Here is a 24,187-nt window from a genome sequence, read left to right on the forward strand (position 1 = left end):
AATGAAGCATGTAGTTAGTTGTACCCTGGTTGTACAAATTTCTCTTCATTGTTGTTCTTGGTGAAGTTGATGCATATTAAGGTTCTTAGCGGTTGGACTAACAAGTCGTTTGATTTGTTACTTGAATTGTTTAAAGAAGCATTTCCTGTTGGAGCATCTATACCTAGTTTATTTTATGAAGCTAAAATAAAATTACATAATTTAGGATTAAGTTATGAGTCTATTCATACTTGCAAATACGATTGCATCTTATATTGAAAAGAATTTGTCGATTTACAACAGTGTCTAGTATGTGGTGAATCTCGGTACAAAGTTGAATCTGGAAAAAGTAAAAAGATCCCACATAAAATTTTACGACATTTTCCTTTGATACCAAGATTGAAGCGATTATTTGCATCTACCCATATTGCACTTGAAATGAGGTGGTATAAAGATAAACATGTTGAAACTAATGGAGTGTTGCGACATCCAACTGATGCTGAAGGGTGAAAGCATTTTGATCATTAATTTCCTCATTTTGCTTCAAACCACGAAATGTTCGTTTAGGACTAGCTTCAGGTGGCTTCAATCCATTTAGGAATATGAGTACTTCGTATAGTATGTGACCAGTGGTGCTCATTCCTTACAATTTTCCACCTTAGAGATGCATGAAAGAGACAAATTTCATTGTCTCCCTTCTTATACCCAGTCCAAAATCTCCTAAAAAAAATTGATATTTACTTACAACCATTGATTGAAGAGTTAAAAGAGTTATGGAATGATGGTGTGCACACTTATGATTGTATTAGCAGCGAATACTTGCAACTACATGCGTGCTTATTGTGGACTATTAATGACTTCCCTGCATATGGTGACCTATCTGGATGGAGTACCAAAGATTACCAAGTATGCCCTATTTGTAAAGAGGATATACCATCATTGAGGATAAGAGGAAAACAATGTTTTATAGGGCATTGACGTTATCTTCCAGATAATCATAGTTGGTGTAAGAGCAAACAATATGATGGAAAAGTGGAATGTAGACATCCTCCAGTTTTCATTGATGGGGAAGATATCTTATGAGAGGTGAACTTGTTAAACTATCTCGTGCTTAGCAAACATCCAGAGAAACGTTATAAAAAACGGAAACGAAATTTAAATTGGAATAAAAAAAAAAGTATATTTTTCCAACTTCCATATTGTTCGAAACTTTTATTGAGACATAAGTTGGATGTTATGCATATTGAAAAGAATATTTGTGATAATTTGGTAGACACAATGTTAAATATTGAGGGAATAATAAGGATACAACTAATGCTTGTTTGGATTTAGAAGATCTAAATATACGAAAAGAACTCACCTGCAAAAGGTAGGAGATAAAGTTGTATAGCCACACGTTGCATACACATTGACTATTAATGACAAAGTTACATTCTGTAAGTGGATGAAATCATTCAAATTTCCTTATGGATTTGTACCAAATATATCAAGATGTGTGAGTGAGAAAGATGGAAAGCTATGGGAGCTAAAAACTCACGATTCACATGTTCTGCTTTAGAGGCTTCTTCTAATTGGTGTTTGGACATACTTAAAAAAAGATGTGTCCACTGTTGTCATTGAGTCATGCAAGTTTTACTGTGATCTTTGTGCAAAAACAATATCTATAGGGGATTTGGATCGATTACAAAGAGACATTATAATCATACTTTGTAAGTTAGAAAACATATTTCCACCTGCATTTTTTGATGTAATGGTGCGTTGTAGTTCCAATTAGTTATAGTTGGATGTACCCTATGGAAAGAAGCTTACAGACATTGAAACAATATGTAAGAAACAAAGCACGTTCTAAGGGTTCTATAGCAGAAGCATATATAATGAATGAATCGTTGGTATTTTGTTCTTTGTACATTACTGGAATTGAGACGAGGTTTAATAGAGATGAAAGAAAAGATGATAGACTTCTACAGGATGAGATATGTGGTGAATGTTCAGACAAAATGCGAGACCATTAGGAGCACCAAGAGTGAGGACATTATCGAGAGAAAAGAAATGTAGTGCACATTGGTACATCTTGAACAATTGCATGGAAATAAAATCTTATCATTTGAAACATTCTATTGTAATTGATGATTTTGATACAAAGTGTGAAATATAAAATTGAGACACGTCTCTTACTTACAGGAAATACTTGAGACTAATTCGACGTGGAGCTCAAAGTCAGGATGATTTATACATAAGGCACCAACGAGGCTTTCTTGGTTAGTTCAAATCTCATGTAAGCATGGGTTTAAAAGAAGAGTAAAAATTCAATTGAATTAATTCCTATCGACATTAGTTTTTAAGATCTATTTTGCTGTACTAAATTAGCAGGTTCTTTCATTGCGTGAAAATGGAGATATGTTTGATGATATATATTCACTAGCAATGGGGCCAAGTTTATCTCAAAAAATCAAAATTTGATTTTATTAAATCTATTTTGATTTTAAAAATGAAAATTTTGATTAATTTCATAAATTAATTATTAAATAAAACTTAATTAATTTAATATCAAATATTAAGTTAATTTTAACACAAATCCATCTTTATATATTTAAATCATATTTAAATATATATTTAAATTCTTCTATTCCGTTTAATATTCAAATTAAACATGTAATTATATCTCATATAATTACTAATTCCCTTAATTCTAATTTGAACGATTCAAATTAACTTATCACGCTATTCTAGAGCTAGTCCGTTACGAGCAAGTATTGGGACCTCGTGGACCTACAGATCATGGGCTCCAACGATCCGAGATTAATTGGCTAAACTCATTAGACCAAATTAATTTCCATTCATTAACTAATGAGTCACTCCACTAAAGCTCATAGTTGCACTCCCCTCACTATAAATATATTATGTCCACATGATTTAACCATAATCAGCAAGTCGACCCTTCACAGGTTGTTCATAATAACGGTTGGGTCAAATATATGTTTAACCCCCGAGATTACGTCTTATTCCTTAAGTCCCTACTGATCCTCTAGTGAACAACTGGTTTGTGATCCAATCACTAAACCAAACTCTCTCAGCCCAGTGAGAGGGTGGGGCCCCTTGTTCAAGACCTCGATTCAGTACTTGAGAGAACAACCTTTCTTCTATCCCTAAATCGGGTAGGCGTGAACTCCACCTTGCACCCTATGTCCCCAGCTAACTATGGGTAGGCGTGAACTCCGTCTTGCAACCTTTCTTTTATCCGGTCTTATTGAGCTAACCCTCAACTATGCAAATTTAAGGGCAATCCCGAATAAATAAGAGTTCATAGTTAGCTCAGGATTAAGATCGAGTTACCTAGGTCATCCAAGTGAAATAGTCAATCTTAAACAGTAAACAACGTTATAAAGTAAGAGTGACTTATTTCTTGGTCCTGATCTTATGCAAACTCATTGCTTAGGACGCCCCCACTCCTCATGTCATAACATGTACGAATTAGGATCACATTGTATGTAGCACTTTACAACTCTTTGTAACAACTACAAAGTAAGCCGCATCCAATTGTGTTACCAAAATAAGGTATCCAACCTCATTCATATACCATAGATCATTTTGACTATTTACTCGAACCTGATCTACTCTTATGTCTCCACATAAATTTCAAGTACTCATACAATAGTCATGGGTCTTAGTTTATTGGATTTAGACTTTCATACTATTTATGAGATTAATAACAAGTATATTGATAATAGAAAATGTTTACTATTTTAAAAACTGCGATTTTTTAGGACATAAAACCCAATAATACTCCCACTTTGACTAAAACTCCAGTGGATCAATATATACAAATATATACAGTGTTGAGTTTACATGGAGAGAATAAAAAGTACAAATACAATAAACTAGGGCATTACAATGCCCATAAATTCTCCCACTTGCCCTAGTGATACAAAACTCGTAGACCTAGTCCTACTAGGTGACCCTCGAACACTTTAGCCGAGAGGGTCTTCGTAAATGGATCAGCTAAGTTATCTTGGGAAGCAATCTGAGTGACAATGACGTCTCCTCTGTGTACAATCTCCCTAATGAGATGGTACTTTCGTTCGATATGCTTTCCCTTTTTGTGGCTTCGTGGTTCCTTGGAATTTGCAACTGCTCCACTATTGTCACAACAGAGAGTGACAGGCAGGTGCATATGCTTTCCCCTTTTGTATTTTCCAGTCAAGCCAAATAAGTGTTTTACATCAACTATCCCAAATATGGTAATAATTGGAAAGTGGTGCAAATAGTCTAAAACAAGTGTGTGTGGGACATGCCAGAAGCAGAAGAACGTGAGAATGGCCAACCTGAGTTATTAGAAATTGTGAATAGTATTACTTGTACAATCGATGAATCAATGAACAATATCAGTTTATGTAGAGTTGATGTTGATCCTATAATCGTAGAAGAATAGATAATTCAGTGAGTTGATGATGACTTCATAAATGACGAGGAAGAGGATGTACAATCATCTTTTAATAGGAGCTTGAGTTTCGATGAACATCTTAATGATATGGTATAACCATGTAAATATATATCTTCTTTTTCATTTCATAACTTACAAATTGTTGTATAACATATATATTGTTGTTTACATAGGAACAATGGTAGGCTACACTGATGAGGGGCAGTCTTGGAGTATTTAGCAGCCGAGCATATTGGCGAATCATCCTCCATGGGAGATAATTCAGGTTATTTTAGATCCGCATTTTATTTTAGATCCATAATCAGTAATTTATATATAAACTAATGTTTAATTAATCTAGCAATGTATAATTTCTTCAGAGTCTAGCTGTACGACTAATAAGGTTGGACATGAATACTCTCAAAACATTGATTTGGATAGATATATGTAACAATTTGGGAGAACTCCTATCGAGATCGATCATGTATGGGAGAAAACAATTTACAACAATGCAACAAGGTTTAGCAATGCCATTGGTACCAACGTTCGGGAATATTTTTCTGTTCGTTATGGATCATGGATAGAGGTACCAATAGAAACAAGAGAGCTAGTTAAAAGTCGATTATTGGTAAGTTGGTTGTTTGATATTTTACAAATTATATATATGCATCTGCATCTGTAGAGATACTAATTAGTTTTTCTTTTCTTTCTTAATTAAGAACCATTTTGTGATAGAGTTGTCCAGCGAACCGGTCAATATCATCGATGAACAGATGAAAATTTCGTTCAAAGAGTATAGAGGGAATTACAAAAACACTATAAAAAAACATGCAAGTCCTGAAAAGGCACGAGCACACCCACTTAAAGACAACATAGAATAATTTATACAACAAGCTTGAATCCACCGACTGGAAAGTAAGAACTTTTTGTGTTTTTTTTTTTTTTTCAATTCTTAATTATGTTGTTTTGTGTATTGGGATTAAGAATAATTTTGGGGGGTGTGGATTCAATAAACTTCATTTAAGAAAAAACTAAGTTGGGGGGGTGGGGAGGTAAGTTGGTTTGTTTAAGTAAATGTATATATAAGTTTAAGCAAATGTAGATATCTTGGTTTGTTTCAATTCTTATGAGTTGGTTGGGCTTTAAGTTCTATATTAGGTTTGAGATTAAAATATATAGTTATGAGTTCGTTGAGTTTTAAGTTTTATATTAGGTTTGAAGTTAAAGTGGGTTTTATTTGTTAATGTTCTTATATTGGTTTTAAGTTCTATATTGAGATTGAGATTGAAAAATATAAGTTTGAGTTGGTTTGTTTTAATTTATTAATGTTCTTAGTTGAGTTTTAAATTCTATATTCATTTTGAGATTGGTATATGGTATATTGAGCATTAAACTTATTTAAATTTATAATTTGTAGGTACCTCGAGGTTTATATTGCAGGTGCATCTCTCGAAAAACGTATTTAGGTGACAAACATATTTTGTAGGTACCTCGAGTTAGAAGAAAATTCATTACCTGTGTCTAAGTCTCCTCAAGATTGCCATTCGGAAAGGCAGTCTTGACATCCATCTGCCAAATCTCATAGTTATAATATGAGGCAATGGACAGGTGTATTCTAATAGATTTAAGCATGACAACAGATGAGAAAGTCTCTTCATAGTCAACTCTCTCAATCTTGGTATAAACCTTTTCCATTAATCTAGCCTTGAAGGTTTGCACCTTCCCATCAGTACCCCGTTTCCTCTTATAGATTCATTTACAACCTATAGGTTTGATCCCATCATGTTGATCTACGAGATCCCATATGGATTTGAAGTACATAGACTCCTTTTCGAGATCCATCGCTTTGATCTATTCATCTTTGTCAATATCCTCCATTGCCTTCTTGTAAGACAAGGAATCCTCAACTTCACCATCAGGTACCATAGCCAGGATTTCTGTTAAACTCATATAGCAAACAGGTGGATTCGCAATCCTTCCACCACGTCGAGGTTCCCTTAACACTTGAGGTGGATTTGACCTACTGGACGATCCTACTTCAACAACTCCTATTGAGGTACCAAGTTCTTCAATAACTCTTGTTGAAGATTCAATAGTTTCTTTGGAAATTTCATTCAACACAATCTTATTTTGGGGCTTGTGCTCCCTTATATGGAATTCTTCAAGAAAAGTAGCATTTGTCGATACAAACACTTTTTTTTCTTTAAGATAAAAAAAGTAACCACATCTCGTTCCTTTGGGGTAGCCTACAAATAGGCATAATTTTGAACGTGGTTCCAATTTCTTAGGATTAGCCTCAAGCAAGTATGCTGGGCAAACCCAAATTCTGAAATGGGGTAAACTAGCTTTATGACCAATCTAGCAACACTCTTAGATGGAATACAGTTCAGGATATATGTTGTAGTCTTTACTGCATAACCCCAAAACGAGTCAGGTAAGGAAGCGTAACTCATCATTGACTGAACCATGTCCAACAGGGTTCGATTTCTCCTTTCTGATATACCATTCTTCTGAGGTGTACCAGGTGCTAAGAGTTGGGATGCTATTCCATGTTCTATCAAATAGTTCTAGAATATTAAATTCATGAACTCTCAATCTTGATCAGATCGAAATGTCTTTATTGTTTTACTTAATGCATTTTCAATTTCAGCCTTGAATTCTTTGAACTTTTCAAAAGATTCAGACTTATGTTGCATTAAATAACTGTACTCATATCTTGAATAATCATCAGTGAAAGTGATGAAATATTCATAACCTCCCCTAGCTTTTACATTCATCAGACCACAGAGGTCTGAATGCATTACCTCTAAAGGTTCTTTGGCCCTGTGACCTTTTTCAGTAAAGGGTCTCTTATTCATTTTGCCTTCAAGACATGACTTAGACACAGGTAATGAATTTTCTTCTAACTCACTTAGAAGTCTATTCTTCACAAACCTCTCAATCCTATTGAGATTGATGTGTCATAACCGTAGGTGCCAAAGTTATATGAATAATTAAATCCCTCTATTAATTTGAACAATTCAAATTAATCCAAAAACTTATTCTCATTTAATCCTATTGAGCTACCAAGGAGACCTCATGGACCTGTAGCTTGAAGTTTCAACGGTATATAAATAATTAATCAAACTCTTTAATTAAATTATTCACTATCAATTAACTGTCGAACACTCCACTAAAGATCTATAGCTGCACTCTTCGTACTACAAATATATTTTTGTGTCCATTGGATATAACCAATCAACAGTACGATGACCTTTTACAAATTGCTCATAAGTACAACTAGGTCAAAATTACCGTTTTGCCCATATAGTTACATCTAACTTCTTAAGTACCACTGATCCCTCTGATGAACAATAGATCATAGTTCAACTATGACTAAACTTCTCTCGAGCCAGGAGAGGGTGTGACACCATATTGTTCAAGCCACGGAATCAACCCATGAGGGAGAAATTTATCTACTTATCCCGACCTCGGGGAAGGAATGAATTCCTTCTTATGTAGCTGTGTTTCTAGCTCCCCAATCAGACGAATCCCTAAAATAGTAGGCTTATTGAGTCGGCGATCTGGCCACTCTCACTCATATAAATCAAAGAACTACTCTCATAGGCAGGAGTTCATAACTCAATCAGGATTCAGGTCATGTTATCTATGGTCATCTTGGTGAAATGTAAGTCTCTATTATGAACGACGTTATATAATGAGACTAAACATTTCATGGTCCAGTCTTATACAAACTCCTTTGTATAGAATATCTTCATTCACATGTCTATACATGAATGATCAGGATTAGGTCATTTATAGAACTTTACAATAATTGTAACACCTACAAAGCGGGCCATACTCGTAGTGTCACCAGGATAAGGTACCAGCCTTATCCATCTACTACAAACCATTTAGGTTATCACTTAAACATGATCCACCCTTGTGTCTCTTCATATATATTTAAGTTACAAGATAACCTTGGATGTTAATTTATTAGTTTGTGGTTAATGTTACTAAAATATGAAATGATATTTTATTAAATAAACAATGAGCTTGTTCAAAACATTTACAGATAGAACCTTACGAGATTTAGGGCATCAACCCCAACATAACCAACGTCAACTCTCTACCTACGTGCACATGGTAATAACTGAGTATCGTCATACCTCAGGTACTAGGGCCCGAATACCTTCTCAAAGTCCTTCAGTATCAGGTTTATCATCAAATCATCATAAAACTTATTCTTGAAATAAGAACATACTTAGAAATATAAGTAATATAACATAACATAAAGAGATGTTCAACGCATACCTCATAAAACATAAGAATGGAAAGACTTAGGTCATGCTTTCATAGAATCATCATTGTACTTAAGCATGCGTTAAAAAGAACTTTTAAAACTAGTTTGCTTGGAAACCTTCTCTTTATACTAGAAATAAAAACAAGTGTCAAACTAGCTTAAGGGAAATCGTGCGTTCATAAACGCATTTGGAAAACACTTGAATTTGTCACTCACTGTCTTGGGCGTCCTTCCTATGGTTGGTAGGCCTTCCCTATTGCCGTTTGTCCTGTGAAAATGACAAACACATTTGGTTAATGCCACTAGCTCCCTAATGAGCCTAACTGATAAGAATAAGCTTAACATCTAACTTAGGGTACCAATTTCTCTTCTCAACGCATACTAACTAACGCATGCCACCCTTGGTACCTTAGGTTGAATTGCTAGGCTTTGCGATCACATGCGCTCATCCCAAGCGCTATGCCACACTTTCCATGCCTATGTGTTGCGCGCTTCACCTATGCGTGAACACACACAGCCTCAATGCAACTGCACGCGCTACCTCGTACACAACAGCATGCCTGTGCTTCACAACGCAACCCTTGCACGCAAGCTTGGTGCAATGCCCGACGCCCAATCTTGCAATTGTGCGCACGTTTACCAGCACCTCCGCCTAACCAAGTGAGCTGCAAGCTTACTCAACCGTTGTAGCTACCTATTTTTTTAACTAAATTTTCATATTCAAATTTAAACTCGAATAACTCTTTTTTCATACATTATTTTGGAAAATTTCCTTCTACAAACTTACTTATAAATATCTTAACTCTATTACCTTAATTTGAGCTTCAGATTCCTTCTAATAAGCCCAAAAACTGTCAAAATTCACACCTTGTCCACGATCACTCGAGAGCTTGAACTACTTGGGGAAACTTTAAATTTCAACTCGATTTCTTGGGAGATTGTTTCCGGCAGCCTAAGGTCACCATCTGCACTCTTCAATCTTCAAGCTAGCTCAAGAACTACCCTCTTGGCACGAGTAAAATGGCAAAATTGAGAGTTTCTTCTGATCTCCTCTTTTATAGTTGAAGATGCATGCCTCAAATCAAGCTTAAGGTGCCAACTAGCCCACTAGGTGGAATTAATTTTTCCTAACCACGACAGCTCGCACACTAAGGTGGGTGATTAAGCTAAAATCCTTCACTAACTCACCAATGCATGGCTCACTCATTCACTTCCCACCAGTGCATAGCTCACTCAATCGTATGCACCACGCTTGACCAACGTATGTGCTTGCTCCATCAGCACCTAAGGCATCCTCGCCCATTTTTGCACGCGGCCAACACCTCTCTAACCTTAACGCATGATTCAATGCCTCTTCACACCAACGCTTTAGACCAGTGGTGGTTGCATGGCTTCATTCTCGACCATCACTTAGTTAACGCACGCCTAGACTTAGCCTTGCATCAACACATGACTTGCGCCCCTCCTAACCTCCTTAGATGCATATGGCTGTTGCACACCCATGCTCTGGCCTTCATCGCACCAAGGCTATCCATACTTGGTTTCCCACACTTAGCCGAATTTTCTTCTTCCTACTAGGCACATACATACTTTAAAACCCGAGAGCCTTATCAACCAATATTTAGAATATTCCTACAATCATAATACTACCATAAGTTAAGCATGCTCAATATTTTTAATTAATCATCTTAAGTGGGGAAAATAAGGCATAGGGTCTACAGGATATAAGTTGGGTTGTGTCGAATAAGTAGAAAATCACTATTTAATTTATCTATCATTCTCCTAATTCATTTTTTAATTAATTTTTGTTATTTCATTTTATTTCATGAAATTAATTGCAATTTTTTATTCTTTAAATTAATTGCTCATATTGATTTATTTTTATTGGTAATTATTAAATTTTCAGATCATTTACACTAATCTTATTTAGAATTAAATAAAATGCTTTAAAGTGCTAATTTCTTGATTACTTTGTGTTCAATTTATTTATATGAAATTCTTTTTTAAATTACTTATTAGTTAAAGATGTATTAATTTTCTTAATTGGGTTCATGTTTATAAAAAGTTTTAATTAGTTTGAAATAAGCCCTATCCATCCCTCTAGGGTTATCATACCAATCCTACATTATTAAAAAGCATGTGGGAATGAGTATGCTAGGAAATCAATGAGTATGAAAGGTCTACATGGCTATTTCTTGTTGAATTATTGGAATATGTTTTTTAACCATGCTTATAAATAGAGTTCGAATTGTTGGAATATGTTTTGTTGATCTCCATCCTAGCTAGGGTGGGTTACCCCACTTTTGTAGTTTTGTAAAGAGTTTCATGTTTATTATATTTTAGAAAATTGATTTAAAACCCAAGCTAATATATTTTGATAAAATAATCATTTACCAAATTTGAAATAAGTCATTTCTGGGGAAATTTGTAGGGATGGTCCATTTTCATGGGCCTAAATGATTTGACCCAAGGTTTAAAAGCAAATGGAAATTTGTCTTCTGCTTATGTCAATGTAACGACCCGACCCCCTAGGACTTAAGTTAGGCCGTTACTAAAATACATGCATGCATGGAACTCAAAACGACATTCCTTTATGATGAAATAAATGTTAAATAGATAAGGGGAGTTCAAAAGTCCTTTATTAAATGCAAATATTAAAAACAATAATAGGGTACCCATAAGTCATAAAGGTTAATAAATACATATGAAAAATAATTCTTATTATTAGTTTCAAACATCAAAACTAAACATTAAGAGAAACATGAAAAGAACTCTAAATCTCATGATGCAGAAGCGTAAAAACTAGTCCCAGTGGCTCGATCATGAATTCCGTTTGTCCATCGCTGGTACATCTCAACCCTTACCTGAAACAACAACATGAGAAAGAATGAGTATAAAATACTCAGTAACTAACCCTACTACTGGGGTCAGGCTGGGCATCTATGTCTTCTAGATACCCACCTCTAGCACATATACACATGAAACAAGAAGGAGACTGGGTCCTATCCTACTATAGTTAAGTATGCCCACTACCTCTGGTGAATCCCGAAGGAGATACAAACCGGTGAATCCCGAAGGAGACACAAACCGGTGAATCCCGAATGAGACACAAACCGGTGAATCCCGAAGGAGGCATAAACCGATAATCTCGAAGGAGGCACAAATCGGTGAATCTCGAAGGAGGCACAAACCGACGAATCCTGAAGAAGGCACAAACTGGTGAATCCCGAAGGAAGCACAAACTGGTGAATCCCGAAGGAAACACAAATCTAATGGGCATCTAACTAATCAGTAAGGACATTTGCACAGCCTCAACATCATAATCATCACCGTACGAATCTATGACATATATATAATCCTCAACATCATGACTCTACTACATACACATATACCTCAACATCATGGTTTTACAACATGCATGTATACCTCAACATCATAGTTCTACAACATACATGTATACCTCAACCTCATCAGATCAAATACAATCATATGGAAGCACATACCATCTCATACTAGCATTCAAGTGTCTATGTTCATATTTAAATAATTCAGATCTCGTACCAGAACATACTTTGATTCAGATCATACTATCAATTTATCATGCTAACATTCTGCCATAACATACATTTATCATGCTAGCATACATCTAAAGTCTGGCCCATGGGCAGTTCCAGTAGTAAGATTACTTACCTTAATCGAAAATCCACTGATAAAATCAGACAACCAAATGATGACAGCGATTTGAAGTAACGACCCTAGCATACGAATACAACCATTAAATTTCAATCCAACAATAATTGCGAAACCTTAGATTCAAATCCAAAATACCCAAAAGCTTACCCCAAGAAACTTGATCAACAACCATTCCCAAGATCTCGACTCCAAAATCTCCTCCTAACAGATTCTAATTCCAACGAACGCCAACTTAGAACCTTCAAAACATGAATTAAATGATTATTTAATCCAATAATCAACGGGTGTCAAAATCCTTCAAGAAATCCATCTCACAACATTGACCTTACCTACATCCAAGATCTGTTCAAAACCAAGAGTCGACGGTGGAAACTGGCAAAGGGAGTTGAGTGGTGGCCCCGTGACAGAAACTCGAGCAGTCCGTTGGACAGATCTACGGCAGCAGACTGGCGGCACGAGGGTTTGCAGGGTTGGATGGAGGAGTGGCGCGTGGCTGTGAACAATGGCTCCTCCAGTTCGAGCTCGAAGAGGGCGGCAGCGTGACTCAGACGGACGGCTCCTCTGGTTTGGGCTCGAAGAAGGCGGCGGTGTGACTCAGATGCTGGACAGAGGAGGGTATGGGAGAGGTTGCATGGCGAGGCCTATGGTGGCCGAAGGGGAGAATCGGCAGCGAGCGACGAACGATTGGAGTTTGGGCAGTGAGGGAGGCAGTGGCAGAAGGTTCAAAAACGAGGGTGGGGGGTTCCTTTTGTGAGAGGAAGAAGGAGAAAAGGTTTGATTTTAAAAAGAATAATAACAATAATAATAATAATTAAAAAAGGAAATAAGTATAATTATATTTAATTCCTTTCCTTATTCCACTTTATATTATTAAATTTCTTTCCGTTTCAAAAGAAAATTAATTTCTGCCATTAATTTTCAAATTGAATAATTTCACGCCAACAATTAAATTCCCGCACTTATACTTAAAGTACAAAATTCCAAGAATGCCCTCCAACTATAACAATTATTGAAATTCCAAATAATAAAGTTATTGAAATTACATTATAAAAATGTGTGGGGTGTTACAGTCAACCTTGTGTGAAATTACCCGTTCGACTTTGCATGGTGGCCTATCACTTGAAACCACTTTTGTTCCTACCTTTTGTACCTCATCCCTTCCTCTTGTTTCTTCCTCTGATTTCTCATATGACAACATTTGACAATTTTAAATGAACCTTCTCTCCCTTCTTCCTCTCCCATCCCATTCCTTCCTCAATCTCGTTCTATATCTCGCACTCACTCTCCCTCGGATTCACGCTCCTCTCCATCTTCCATCTTCTCGATTACTCTTTCTGCTAAAAAAAAAAAAAAAAAAGATGTTTCTTAATTCCATAGAGAGACAAAGATGTATAACGAAGGGGAAAAAAATAGGAGAAGGAAGCGCACATAGTTGCAGAACGAAGGAAAAAAATGGACGAATGAGGCTTTAATGAAAAAAAATTGTAGAATTGATGCATGCAGAATGAAGGGAAAAATTAAAGAATGAGGTTTTAAGTTTTTAAAAAAAATTGCAAATAAACGAAGCTAAAGGAAAGAGGAAGAAACAAGATGAATGTGCAAGAGACGAGAGGAAGAAATGAGATTCACGTTCGAGCGTCGGTCCATCAAGCATGATTGTGGGTTGAATCGCAATTTTACACATACTTACATCAGTAGAAGGCCAAGTTTCATTTGATTTCAAATAGTTGGTCAAATCTCATTTGGACCTCCAAATATAGGGTACAAATTTTCCTTATTTATTTATGTTTCCATGCTCCTTACTAATTTACTGTTCCTTCCCAATGTTCCCTTCGCTTGTAGAGCTATTTCATGGAGACAAATGCTTGGTTTGATGTTGACAAAGAAAGATTAGGTATTATTGGTGCTTTCAAATTAGATTTGAAAAGATTGTAGGTTGAAGTAGAAGCAACACTAACTATTCTAGAAGCTTCTTGAAGTCCTACAATAGATTTCTCTAGAATTATATTGAAGATGCAGGTAAATATGTTAGAAGAAATATCTTAATCTTTATTTGGGATCTAAGGATAATATCATAGAAATATCTAGAATTGGTTAAATCCAAGTAAATTCTAGAAAAATCCTATTCCTTGAGGTCCAAGAATCTCACACCTATAAATAAGAGATATGTCCTCATTTGTAAAGTAAGCAAAGAAAGGAAGAAAGCAAAGCTAGAGAGTTAATGAAGAAAAGTGAGTGAGTGAGTGAGTGAGTGAGAGCGAGAGTAATCTCTAAGGGATTGTTTGGGGCAAGCAGTTGGTATTATAATTCCAGGTTATTATAGTTGGATTAAATAGTTTGTATTTGCGATGTAGATATTTTAGTTTGGATTATAATAGTATATGTTTGAGATGTAAACTATTTTAGTTTGAGAAGGAAATAGTAAACACTATAGGAAAGAAATAAAAACATGGTGAATAAAAAATTGTAAAAATTGTAACGAATAGTAAATATTGTAGCACATGAGATTTTGAAATAGCATTGACTGTAGCTAATTGGAGAATATAAAATAGTATTTACAGTAGAATGAGGTGGTTATTATAGTTTTAGAATAATCCTTATCCCAAATGCCACCACCATTTGGTTTAAGGTCTAAGAATAAGATGCCTGGGAATAGGATGTTTAGGAATTAATATGATTGTGTTTGGTTGTGCATGAGAATGCAACCAGAATTTTATGAACAAAAATTATGTTTATATTTAATTTATGAAATTAAGCATGAAAATCTTATATAATTATAATAAATTTATAAACTAAACAATAAATAACATTCAATATATTGATAAAAAAATTAATTAATTATGAATCAATAATAATTTTTTAATTATAACTACTTAAAAAATTAATCAATTAATATATTAATGAACGTCATACTAATTATAATTTAATTAAATAATATAAGAAATATAAATAAACAATATATTATATAAAAAGTAAAAAATGAGATAAAAATATGGTATATTAGTAAAAAAAAATATTAAAAGAAGTTTTGTAAATATGATATACTAATAATGAATGGAGTAATAAAAATTAATCACAAAAAATAATTAACTAATAAAAATTAATCACAAAAAATAATTAACTACTTATAAATAATCAATAATGATTGATCATATTAAAATTAATCCCAATAAATAATTACTTGATTAATAAAAAAATAAAGTAATAAATTATTATTATTAAAAAATGAATTGTTGTCCTAACTAAATTTAATTAATCTTAGTTTATTAATTAAATATATTTAAGATAATGTTTGCTAATAAGTAATAATTTATTTTAAAAAAATAATCGCATTCGTTTAATAAATTTTTATTGTAAAAATAAGTTAAATAAATATTTTAATAGATTATTATTTATTTAGTAAAATAAATATTTATATTATTTTTTTTAAATGAATATTAATTAATTAATTACATTCAAAGTGAAATTAAATATAAAAAGAAAAACAGATGGAGAGGGGAAAAGAGAAAACCCACAATTTTGGAAGGGAATAGAAGATCCTTGTCTATGGGAAAATGAGGATGTCTAGGAATAGTTCATTCTCAAGCAAATAGTTGAAGTGTCCATCCTTGTACATTCTAAATAAAAGTTTTTCTTCGAAAGAGATGGTCTCTCTTCCTTTTGTGCCAATTTTTTCATCATCGGTCCCTCATTAATTTATTCTCTACCAATTTTGATCTTTTAACTTTTAAGGCCCCATTTGTCGTTTTTAAAATTGAGCCTATAATTATGATATTCAATTTTTCATCGATATGCCAACATTTCTATCGACATTTCTACATTTCTACATTTTTAAATTCAGCATCGACATAAAGGATGAATTGATATTTCTATTGTACGGTAAAAAAAAAAGAAAAAAAATAAGCAACAAAATATCACTAATGTGAATACAATATAAACAATAAATATTTTTAACTTGTTTAAACAAGCCTAGAATATTTATTTACTAAATATTGTTTCGGATTTTTGTTTTTATAAGTTTTTCAGAAAATCCATCGACATCGACATTTTATCAATATTTTCATCATCATTTTCGTAAAATTGAGACCTCGACATTTCAATCTACATTTTAAACCATGTCCATTTCTTTCTATTGGTTTCTATATTTTGTTGTCTACAATTTAGGTAAAAACTAAAAAAGACACATTATTTTTCAAAACCTTATTTTTGTTTTAGAAATTAACTAAGAATTCAAATGTTTACACAGGAAAATACAAAGATCATGTGTAAGAAATTAAGTGAAAACAAGCACAACTTTCAAAAATCAAATAGTTATTAAATCCTTAAATTAATCAAATTGAATCGTAATTTCTATTTATTGACAATAACATTTTTTTCCAAACAAAAAGAAAAAAAAAAAAAGAAGAAGAAGAAGAAGAAATTGATATTTTTGTAATAGTTTAATCTTTGATTGATTACCGATGCTCATATTTTCTCTAGATATATTATTTTGGGACTCCAGAAAACATTCATCTCCTTAACCTTTTACAAATTGAACTTATGTAGTGCTTTATCATAAACCATCTTTCTCCTATTATTCATACAAGAAATTACCAAGATTGTATTTAATTCATATAAAAATAATTATCTCTTATATTTTTCGATATCTAAGATTAAGAGTGTCCAAATTAACTTACAAACACCTTGACTATTCTCATGAGACAATCATTAAGCACCTTGACTATTCTCACGAGACAATCACTAATCCTGATATACTTTGTTAGAAGCTCAAATAATATATTAAATCTTAGGTAAATTACAACCTTGACTTGAACCTCTCTCTAAATCCCTTTATTATTTACATCGACTCTTGCTGACCACATTAAGCATGCCATGGTAGTTTTCATTCTTATGAACGTGATCTTAATTCAAGAACAAATGAAATTCATTTCAAAAGGGGGGGAAAATATAAACAAAAGAAAACACTCTTCTTTCCAAATCACAAATCCTATCAATAATGATTTTACCTTTACAAATCACCTGAAATCACAGTTCGTATCAACACTTTTTAAAAAAATCCAAAATATAGTGTTCTTTTAAACAATAAGCTTTCAACTATCATAATACAAAAAGCACAGCTGGGATGTTAGTAATATGTCAAGCTACCAAGTTACTGTTGTATCCTGCTAGAAGTCAGCTTCAGTGTTCAGTATATTCAGTTGGTCCACAAGAATTGAAGATCAAAATGCTTAACAAAGCTATTGAATCTTACATCCATGGCAAAGTAAGTGGAAAAGAATATAAGTGTTAGTCAATCTGTATGTTCAGGGAGATACAATACAAATTCTGTAGTATGAAGAGAGGGGGAAGCTTCTTTCACAATATTCACCTTGAAGAAGATGGGGGCAGAGAATGATAAGATAATATCCTGCATCTCTTGGCTCGTTCTTTCTATTTACTGCCCCTAAAAGCAGATAGGGAAAAGAAAGACCTGCCTACTGCCACATGAGTATAAAGAAAAAGGAGTCAAAATCCTTGTCTTGCTAGATGTGCCAAAAATGAAAAACAAGGAAACAAAGATTGTGGAAAATGTAAATCATACATGTCTCTAACCTTTAGTTGAAGAAACTGCAGCATGATCATGGCTTTCTTGAAATTTGGAATTAAAATTATGTGCACCATATGTACCTACATATGTATGACATGCAAGTTAGGAATATATAGAAGAAATTAAACATATCCTTATAGATTAGAACAGGAGATCTCTTCCGTTCGAACTCCTACATTTTCATTTTCTCCAAATTCAGCTTCATGAATCAAATTAATGTCTGAGCTCACATATGAATGGGAATGTTAAGAATATTTATAAAAGATTTGATATAACTGCTAATTGTTTAAGCTTTTGGTTCTATTGATAATTTAAACATGGCATTCATATTATTGTTGTTATTGAATCAAAATCATAATAAGAGAGGGCAGTTTAAAGATAAATCACGGCTAAACAAAGTAAATAGAATACAACATGTGACAAGGAAAAAGATCAAACCTGAGTATAGTTTTTCATGGTCAAAGTTTTTGTCCAGTGAAGCCTTTACAAGACCAGAGTTATGTGTAGCTTTCATCAATAGATTGTCTGCCTTTTTCGTGTTCAGAGATTTAGATTCTTCGGAATCATCCTCCCCCTCGGAAACCACAGAAGGGCTCGACCAACCAGCCAGGTTTGCTTCCCCCTTGCTTTTCCTTGCAAACTTTAGGAGTCGCTTAAATCCTTTTGGTGCACCTCTTTGGTAGTTCATCATGGGAGGATTTTCTGCAATACCCCAATCAATATTATCAGGTTCGCTATTTTCTTCCTGCAGCATCTGGGACAAAGAGAGACGGATACGGGGATTTTCAATTGGTGCAGCATTTTCCAGTGTTGCAAGTTGAGGTGTGTCATTGGCTGGTATCTCTTGAAACTCTTCTATTTCCTCTGTGAACTTTGATGGGATCATTGGTTCTCCTTCAACCATAATTTCCAAAGAAGATTTCTCTTGATTTTGTTGATGTAGATCATCACCATGATCAGCATCAACTACATCTACAGTCAGTATCTCACTATTCTGTTGATCATTCACAACAGTATTTGAATTGCAAAGAGCTGGCGACAAAGCATCCCCTTTATCAGGTTGGCTGGCCAGATCAGGAACTGCAACCTCAACTTCTAGATCATGAGTCAATTTTTTGTTATTATTTGAAGAATCTGCAGACTTGGAAAGTTTTGAAGGTTTTGTCTTGCTAATCACTGGACTACCATTGTCTAAGCTATTTCTGGAACCCTTATGAAAGGATTTTGATTCTAGTGGTACTATGCTGCTTTTTTTGGCGACCTTGTCACGGATATTGGACTTTGCAGGTACCGAGGTATCCCCAGTAGGTGTAACTTTCGTTTTTGTTATTTTTCCAGTCTTTGCCTGCACTATTTCCTTCTTTTCCTTAACATGCCTCATGTCCCTTGAGCTATCATTAGTTTCCTTCACATTTTTCTTTTGCATGGGGGATTTTTCCGCTTTAGCACTCAATCGATTAAAGGATGACATCGGTTGGGCTTTCTGACGAGTTGCATTCGTGCTGCCTGGAGAAATCCCAGTGGTTCTTTCTGATGCAGAAGATGGCCATGACTTGCGTGTGGCAGCCATTGGTTTTGTTCTAGATGAAATCTTCTCAGTCGTGGATGGTTTTGAAATTTCCTTCTTTGGTTTTTCTGATTTTGACAAAATTGCTGATGGAACTTCAGGCTTACGTGTTGCACGTTTTTTTGTTACATTAACTTCGGAAGAGGCTATCTTGGATCTCCTATCATCTGCAACTTGTCGAGTTCCCTTTATTTTTGCATCTTTATTTGTATGCACTTTAGCTTCCTCTGCCCTACGCTTTTCATCTCTTTTTGCCTTGTACTGATCATACACCCCACCCCTCTGTTCAGAATTGACATTTTTCTTCCGATTTGCTTGAGCATTGTTTTGTGCCACATGCTTACTTTCCATCACTTTTTTCAGCATTTGGTCCAATTCTGCTTCCTTTCTTCTTGTCCATTCCGAATTTGCAGACAACTTTTGAACAAGTACCTGCGGTTCGCTAACGTGAGAATCTGCTTGAGTCTCTGGTGGACCAGAAGTTATTATTTCTGAATTTTCTAGTTTCACTCCAACTTCAACTTCAACAGTAGTACAAGTCTTATCAATCGAAGATATATTATCAGATCCCACTTCTTCATCTGTCAACTTACTCTTCGACACATCTTCAGCCAAATCATGACTAATTGGATCTGATTCATCAACAACAAGCTCGGGCTGGCATTTTGTAGAAGCCTCTCCCATGCCTGTACTCCATCTTCTCAATACAAATTTATTTGCACCAACGGTTATATTTGCTAATGATCTTCTTTTCTGAACATCGGAAGCACCGTTTCTCTGTTTGCTTTCAAAAAGACTAATTGCATCCTGAACCGATATTCTACCTACGTTATTATCAGCTGTTTTACTAGAAGGTTCTGATCCTTCCTCATCATCACCACTATTAGCAGCTGCATCTCCTTGAGAAAACATATTGTCTCTTGTTTGCAGATGATTTAAACTCCTAATCATTATTGCTGGTGCTCGGCGGGAACCCGTTCGACCAATCTGAACCCTTCTCATGGGTGATGCTGACCTTCTTGCAACTGTTGACCGTACCATTGTTCTACTTCTTTCTTCTGGTGTCCCATTTTCATTATCAGAGTCAGAAGACTCAGTTTCTGATGAATCCTGTCGCTCAATCTGGGCAACTTTTGCAGGTGAAACACCAAATTTCACTGGAGTAGATGAATTTGATTTTTCAGCTTTAAAGCTTCCATTTACACTAATAGCATTTTCATTGCTCAAGTTTGAAGTAACCGTGTGCTTATTATCTTCATTAACGAGCTCGACGGAATCACTCTTTGGATTTAGTTCCAAATATTTGCATGTACAATTCCTGCAGAGGTCATGTAAAGACGTAAATGGAGGTTGTAATGAGAACTAATATAATGAAATGAAGCTTCCTTTTAAGTTCTAACAATAAACGGGCAACGCTTCTATCAACTTCTCCAAAGTGAAAGTTTGGAATAACCTACTTCAAATTTGTAGCTCCAAAATGTTCCGTAAACTTTGCTAAATGACTGATTTCTTTAGAACTGCAAGTTGCACCGCAAGCCTTTTCAAATGCTGCAGTTAAGTCCTTATTTAATGCAGTAAGCCTCAAGTCCATAGCTCGCAGCAAGTCGTTTCTGTCAATTCATTTTACACCGTTCACACTTGAGCAACTAATTCTATATTATGTAAAGAAACAGAACAGATAATTAAGAACTCAAATAACCTACTTCGAAGCAGCTGATGAAGCCAATTCAGGTCCAGACTGCCAATACGGTGAAATTTACACAAGGAGGAACTCAACTAATTAATGAAATAAAATAATCAAAGTGATAGTGAATAAGTGCTTTTAAGAATCAAAGAAAAATCCGTACCCTCTGTTTCAGACTAGAGCTGTGGAGGTTGCAGCCATCTGTCAAAACAGAAGATAGCGAAAAATTAAGACACGTGGAAGTATGATCATCTTAGTTTCATCAGCAAAGCATTACCCCAAATGGATTTTGGAGATTACCTTCTTCTTCGGTCTTTGAATTCTGACCCTGGAAAGAATATTGAAATAAATTAATTTACACCATCAAGGAAACATCATAGGAAAACGACTTTGAAAGATAGCATGCACTACTACCTGACCATATAAAGAAAGATGAAATCTTTTGGTTTCTTCTAGTTGAGACATCTCATTCATTGTTTTCGTGATATTCGTTAATTCTGGTGAGCCAACTATGTGGAGGAACCTGAGTAGACAGGTAAAAATATTAACAAAAATGCACAATTCAGCTGAAGGAATTGAAAATTGAAATAATGTAGTCTAAGCAACCTTCTTAAAGTAGATTTTGTGAACCATGTTGTACCAGCTGAAGAAGCTGGCGGTTGGAGTTTAATGCTAGCCTTAGATCCTTTGGCATTGAGCTCTAGTAGTTCTGGTAAATGCAGCGACAATGCATCCAGATTTCCCTCAGCCAGTGCATCTACCTCATTGCCACAGCAAATAAATGCCTCATACCTATACACACTCATTGCCATAAAGGGGGGGAAAAAGACTTTCAGAAAAAAGAACAAATAAGAAATTTTATAGAACCAAGTGATCATTAGGAAAGGTCAATGTTGTAAGATTTTCCCCTTTAAGCTTTGAGTTGCAGCATAAACATAATAGTAAGTAATTTGTTATTCAATATTTCTTTTGGAGAAGCCAAAAGAAAAGTGGTGCATCTTTTGGATGTTAATCTAAGAAAAAAACGTGGAAAATATGCTGGATACTTAAAGGCAAATAAAAGCCACTAGGAAGGGTTGGATGCAAATTTAAGACCAAACCAAGTGGAGGCCATAATATGTAGCCAAAGATAAACCTAAAAGAAGAAACTTAAGGAGCTATTAAAGAAGTAGAATGTGCTGTTTTCCAAGCAATCTACTTAAAGAATTACTTTGTCTAATAAATTTAAACTTCAAAAGCACAGAATATCAAGGAACCATGCTTCCTTTTATAGGTTGTTGGGGAAGTAGGAACATTGTGACATTGTGAGTCTCATTCTACCTGCTTCCTAATAATGTTTTTTCACTTAATTTTAAATTTTAAATTGATCAATAATAGATCCTATGATACTCATTCCTCATCTTAACTAGTAAACTACTGTTTATCATGTTTCAATCTCCCTAAGTATTTCTCTTTCTCCTCCGTCCACCTCGAATATGGACGGCCATGGGCTTAGAATAGAACTGACAGAACATGTTCATGCAAGCAGAATTTCCTCTACATTTAAAAAAAAAAAAAAAGAAATGGGGAAAAAAAGGACAACCTGTTCTCAGATGGTATGATCTGAATCCTGGCATAATCTAAAGGCCCATCATCAGCTACTCCACCACTCATTGCAGCAGATCCTGAACTAAAAACAGTAGAAACAAACACAATGCCCTAAGTTCAATAGGACAAGCAACACAAATTGAAAGAACATATCATCAAAATAACCATTAGAAGAAGAAAAAAAAAATCCTCACAAGCAAACAAACATTAAACTTAAAAAGAAACAAATCCAACTCATCAAACCCAAAAGAACACACATAACCCAGATGACGAAGTTGCAAATTCCAGATTCATAAACAAAACCCACTTCACCCAGATCTGAAAAATCACTGCAGACCCCGTAAATTCACCAGAATGCAAAACCCAGATAGAAAAAACCCACCAAAACGAAGCAACAGCAAAATCCCAGTCCCTTGAGATGCATTTACTCGCACAGAGCTCACTCAAATGGGGAATTCTTTAAGTACATTGATGAAGAATGAAGAAATGGTACCTGGGTTTTGCAATCTGGGCAGTGATGAAGGAGCAGAGCGGAGCAAAGATGGAAAGATCTATCAAGAAAAGAAAAATGAGCGATGGGTAGTAAAGATTTGAGGTCCAGTAGTTCAGTGGAAGTCCTAATCTGTGGCCCTTTTAACTGGAGCTGCTCTTTTTGCAAGGCTTAAATCGCAAGAATCGAATTCGATTGAGAACTTTTTCTTCTTTTTTCCTTTTTTTGTGTTAAAAAACTTCGAAGTTACGAAATTGATAATTCCACTGAACGCGTGAAACTCACGCTCTTTCCTCCATTTTTCTTCCTAACGACCACGCTTCCATCAGCAGAGTTCTGTCGGCTTCCATATTACTATTGTCATTATTGAATTAAAATATTACTTTTGTCTTCGATTTTATTCTTTTTTTTTTAATTTCAAATTTTCAGTTTTAGTTTATATTATAAGTCATAATTGGTAATTATTTCGTCTTTTTATTTTTTTAAAAAAAATGTGCTTGTCTTTTTCTAATAATTTCTTATTCATGTTTTTCATATTTCTTATATAAATATTTGAATTTTTAACTAATTTTTTAAAACAAAAACTAGTTTTTAAGTTATATTGTTAACCATTTTTTTGGCTTTTGTAAATCAAGTTTATTTTCTCTCAATTTTTAGAATGGGTTGCATCTTTCTCATGCATGAGAGTTAAATTTTTAGTAATATTTCAAAATAAAACAACCTTTTAAAAATTATTCTTTTTAGTTTTCAAAATTTTGTTTGGTTTTTTAAAATAGTAGTAAATAGATAAAAAAAAAATAGCAATGAATTTAAAAGTAGAATGAGTGTTTATAGACATAATTTTCAAAAGCTAAAAAATCAAATACCAAATAGGATCTTAATCTTCAAATTTTTATCT

General features: G+C 34.4%; 1 protein-coding gene across 7 annotated transcripts; it reads right to left on the reverse strand.

The window, feature by feature from the left end:
* Nucleotides 1-17,586: 17,586 nt before the first annotated feature.
* LOC120081399 (uncharacterized) lies at nt 17,587-23,518 on the reverse strand. 7 transcript variants are annotated; one of them, XM_090315877.1, is made up of 11 exons: nt 23,293-23,518; nt 22,795-22,881; nt 21,819-22,004; nt 21,627-21,735; nt 21,513-21,540; nt 21,376-21,413; nt 21,232-21,266; nt 20,986-21,138; nt 18,400-20,846; nt 17,967-18,041; nt 17,587-17,848 (listed from the first exon to the last, which is right to left on the reverse strand). In XM_090315877.1, exons 2-11 carry the CDS (start codon nt 22,863-22,865, stop codon nt 17,805-17,807), a joined length of 3,186 nt encoding a protein of 1,061 aa, XP_090172003.1. In that variant the 5' UTR covers nt 22,866-22,881; nt 23,293-23,518; the 3' UTR covers nt 17,587-17,804. The 7 variants fall into 7 exon arrangements, with proteins under 7 accessions (XP_090172003.1, XP_038892164.2, XP_038892166.2 ...); XM_039036236.2 differs by having other exon boundaries at nt 17,587-17,851; XM_039036238.2 differs by having other exon boundaries at nt 17,587-17,851; nt 22,795-22,876; nt 23,293-23,476.
* Between the last annotated feature and the right edge of the window lie 669 nt (nt 23,519-24,187).

This window comes from Benincasa hispida, chromosome 7 (genome assembly GCF_027475165.1).
Source record: "Benincasa hispida cultivar pf3 chromosome 7, pf3_genome.v1.1, whole genome shotgun sequence".
Classification (NCBI taxonomy): domain Eukaryota; kingdom Viridiplantae; phylum Streptophyta; class Magnoliopsida; order Cucurbitales; family Cucurbitaceae; genus Benincasa; species Benincasa hispida.

Bases quoted from the DNA above. Each gene is read 5' to 3' on its own strand.
- LOC120081399 (XM_090315876.1), bottom strand. From the start codon at position 22,090: ATGATCACTTGGTTCTATAAAATTTCTTATTTGTTCTTTTTTCTGAAA. The intron at 21,541-21,626 runs GTAGTAGTGCAT...TATTCTTTCCAG, and splicing joins ATCTTTCTTTATATGGTCAG to GGTCAGAATTCAAAGACCGA. The intron at 21,414-21,512 runs GTAATCTCCAAA...CTGTTTTGACAG, and splicing joins TTCAAAGACCGAAGAAGAAG to ATGGCTGCAACCTCCACAGC.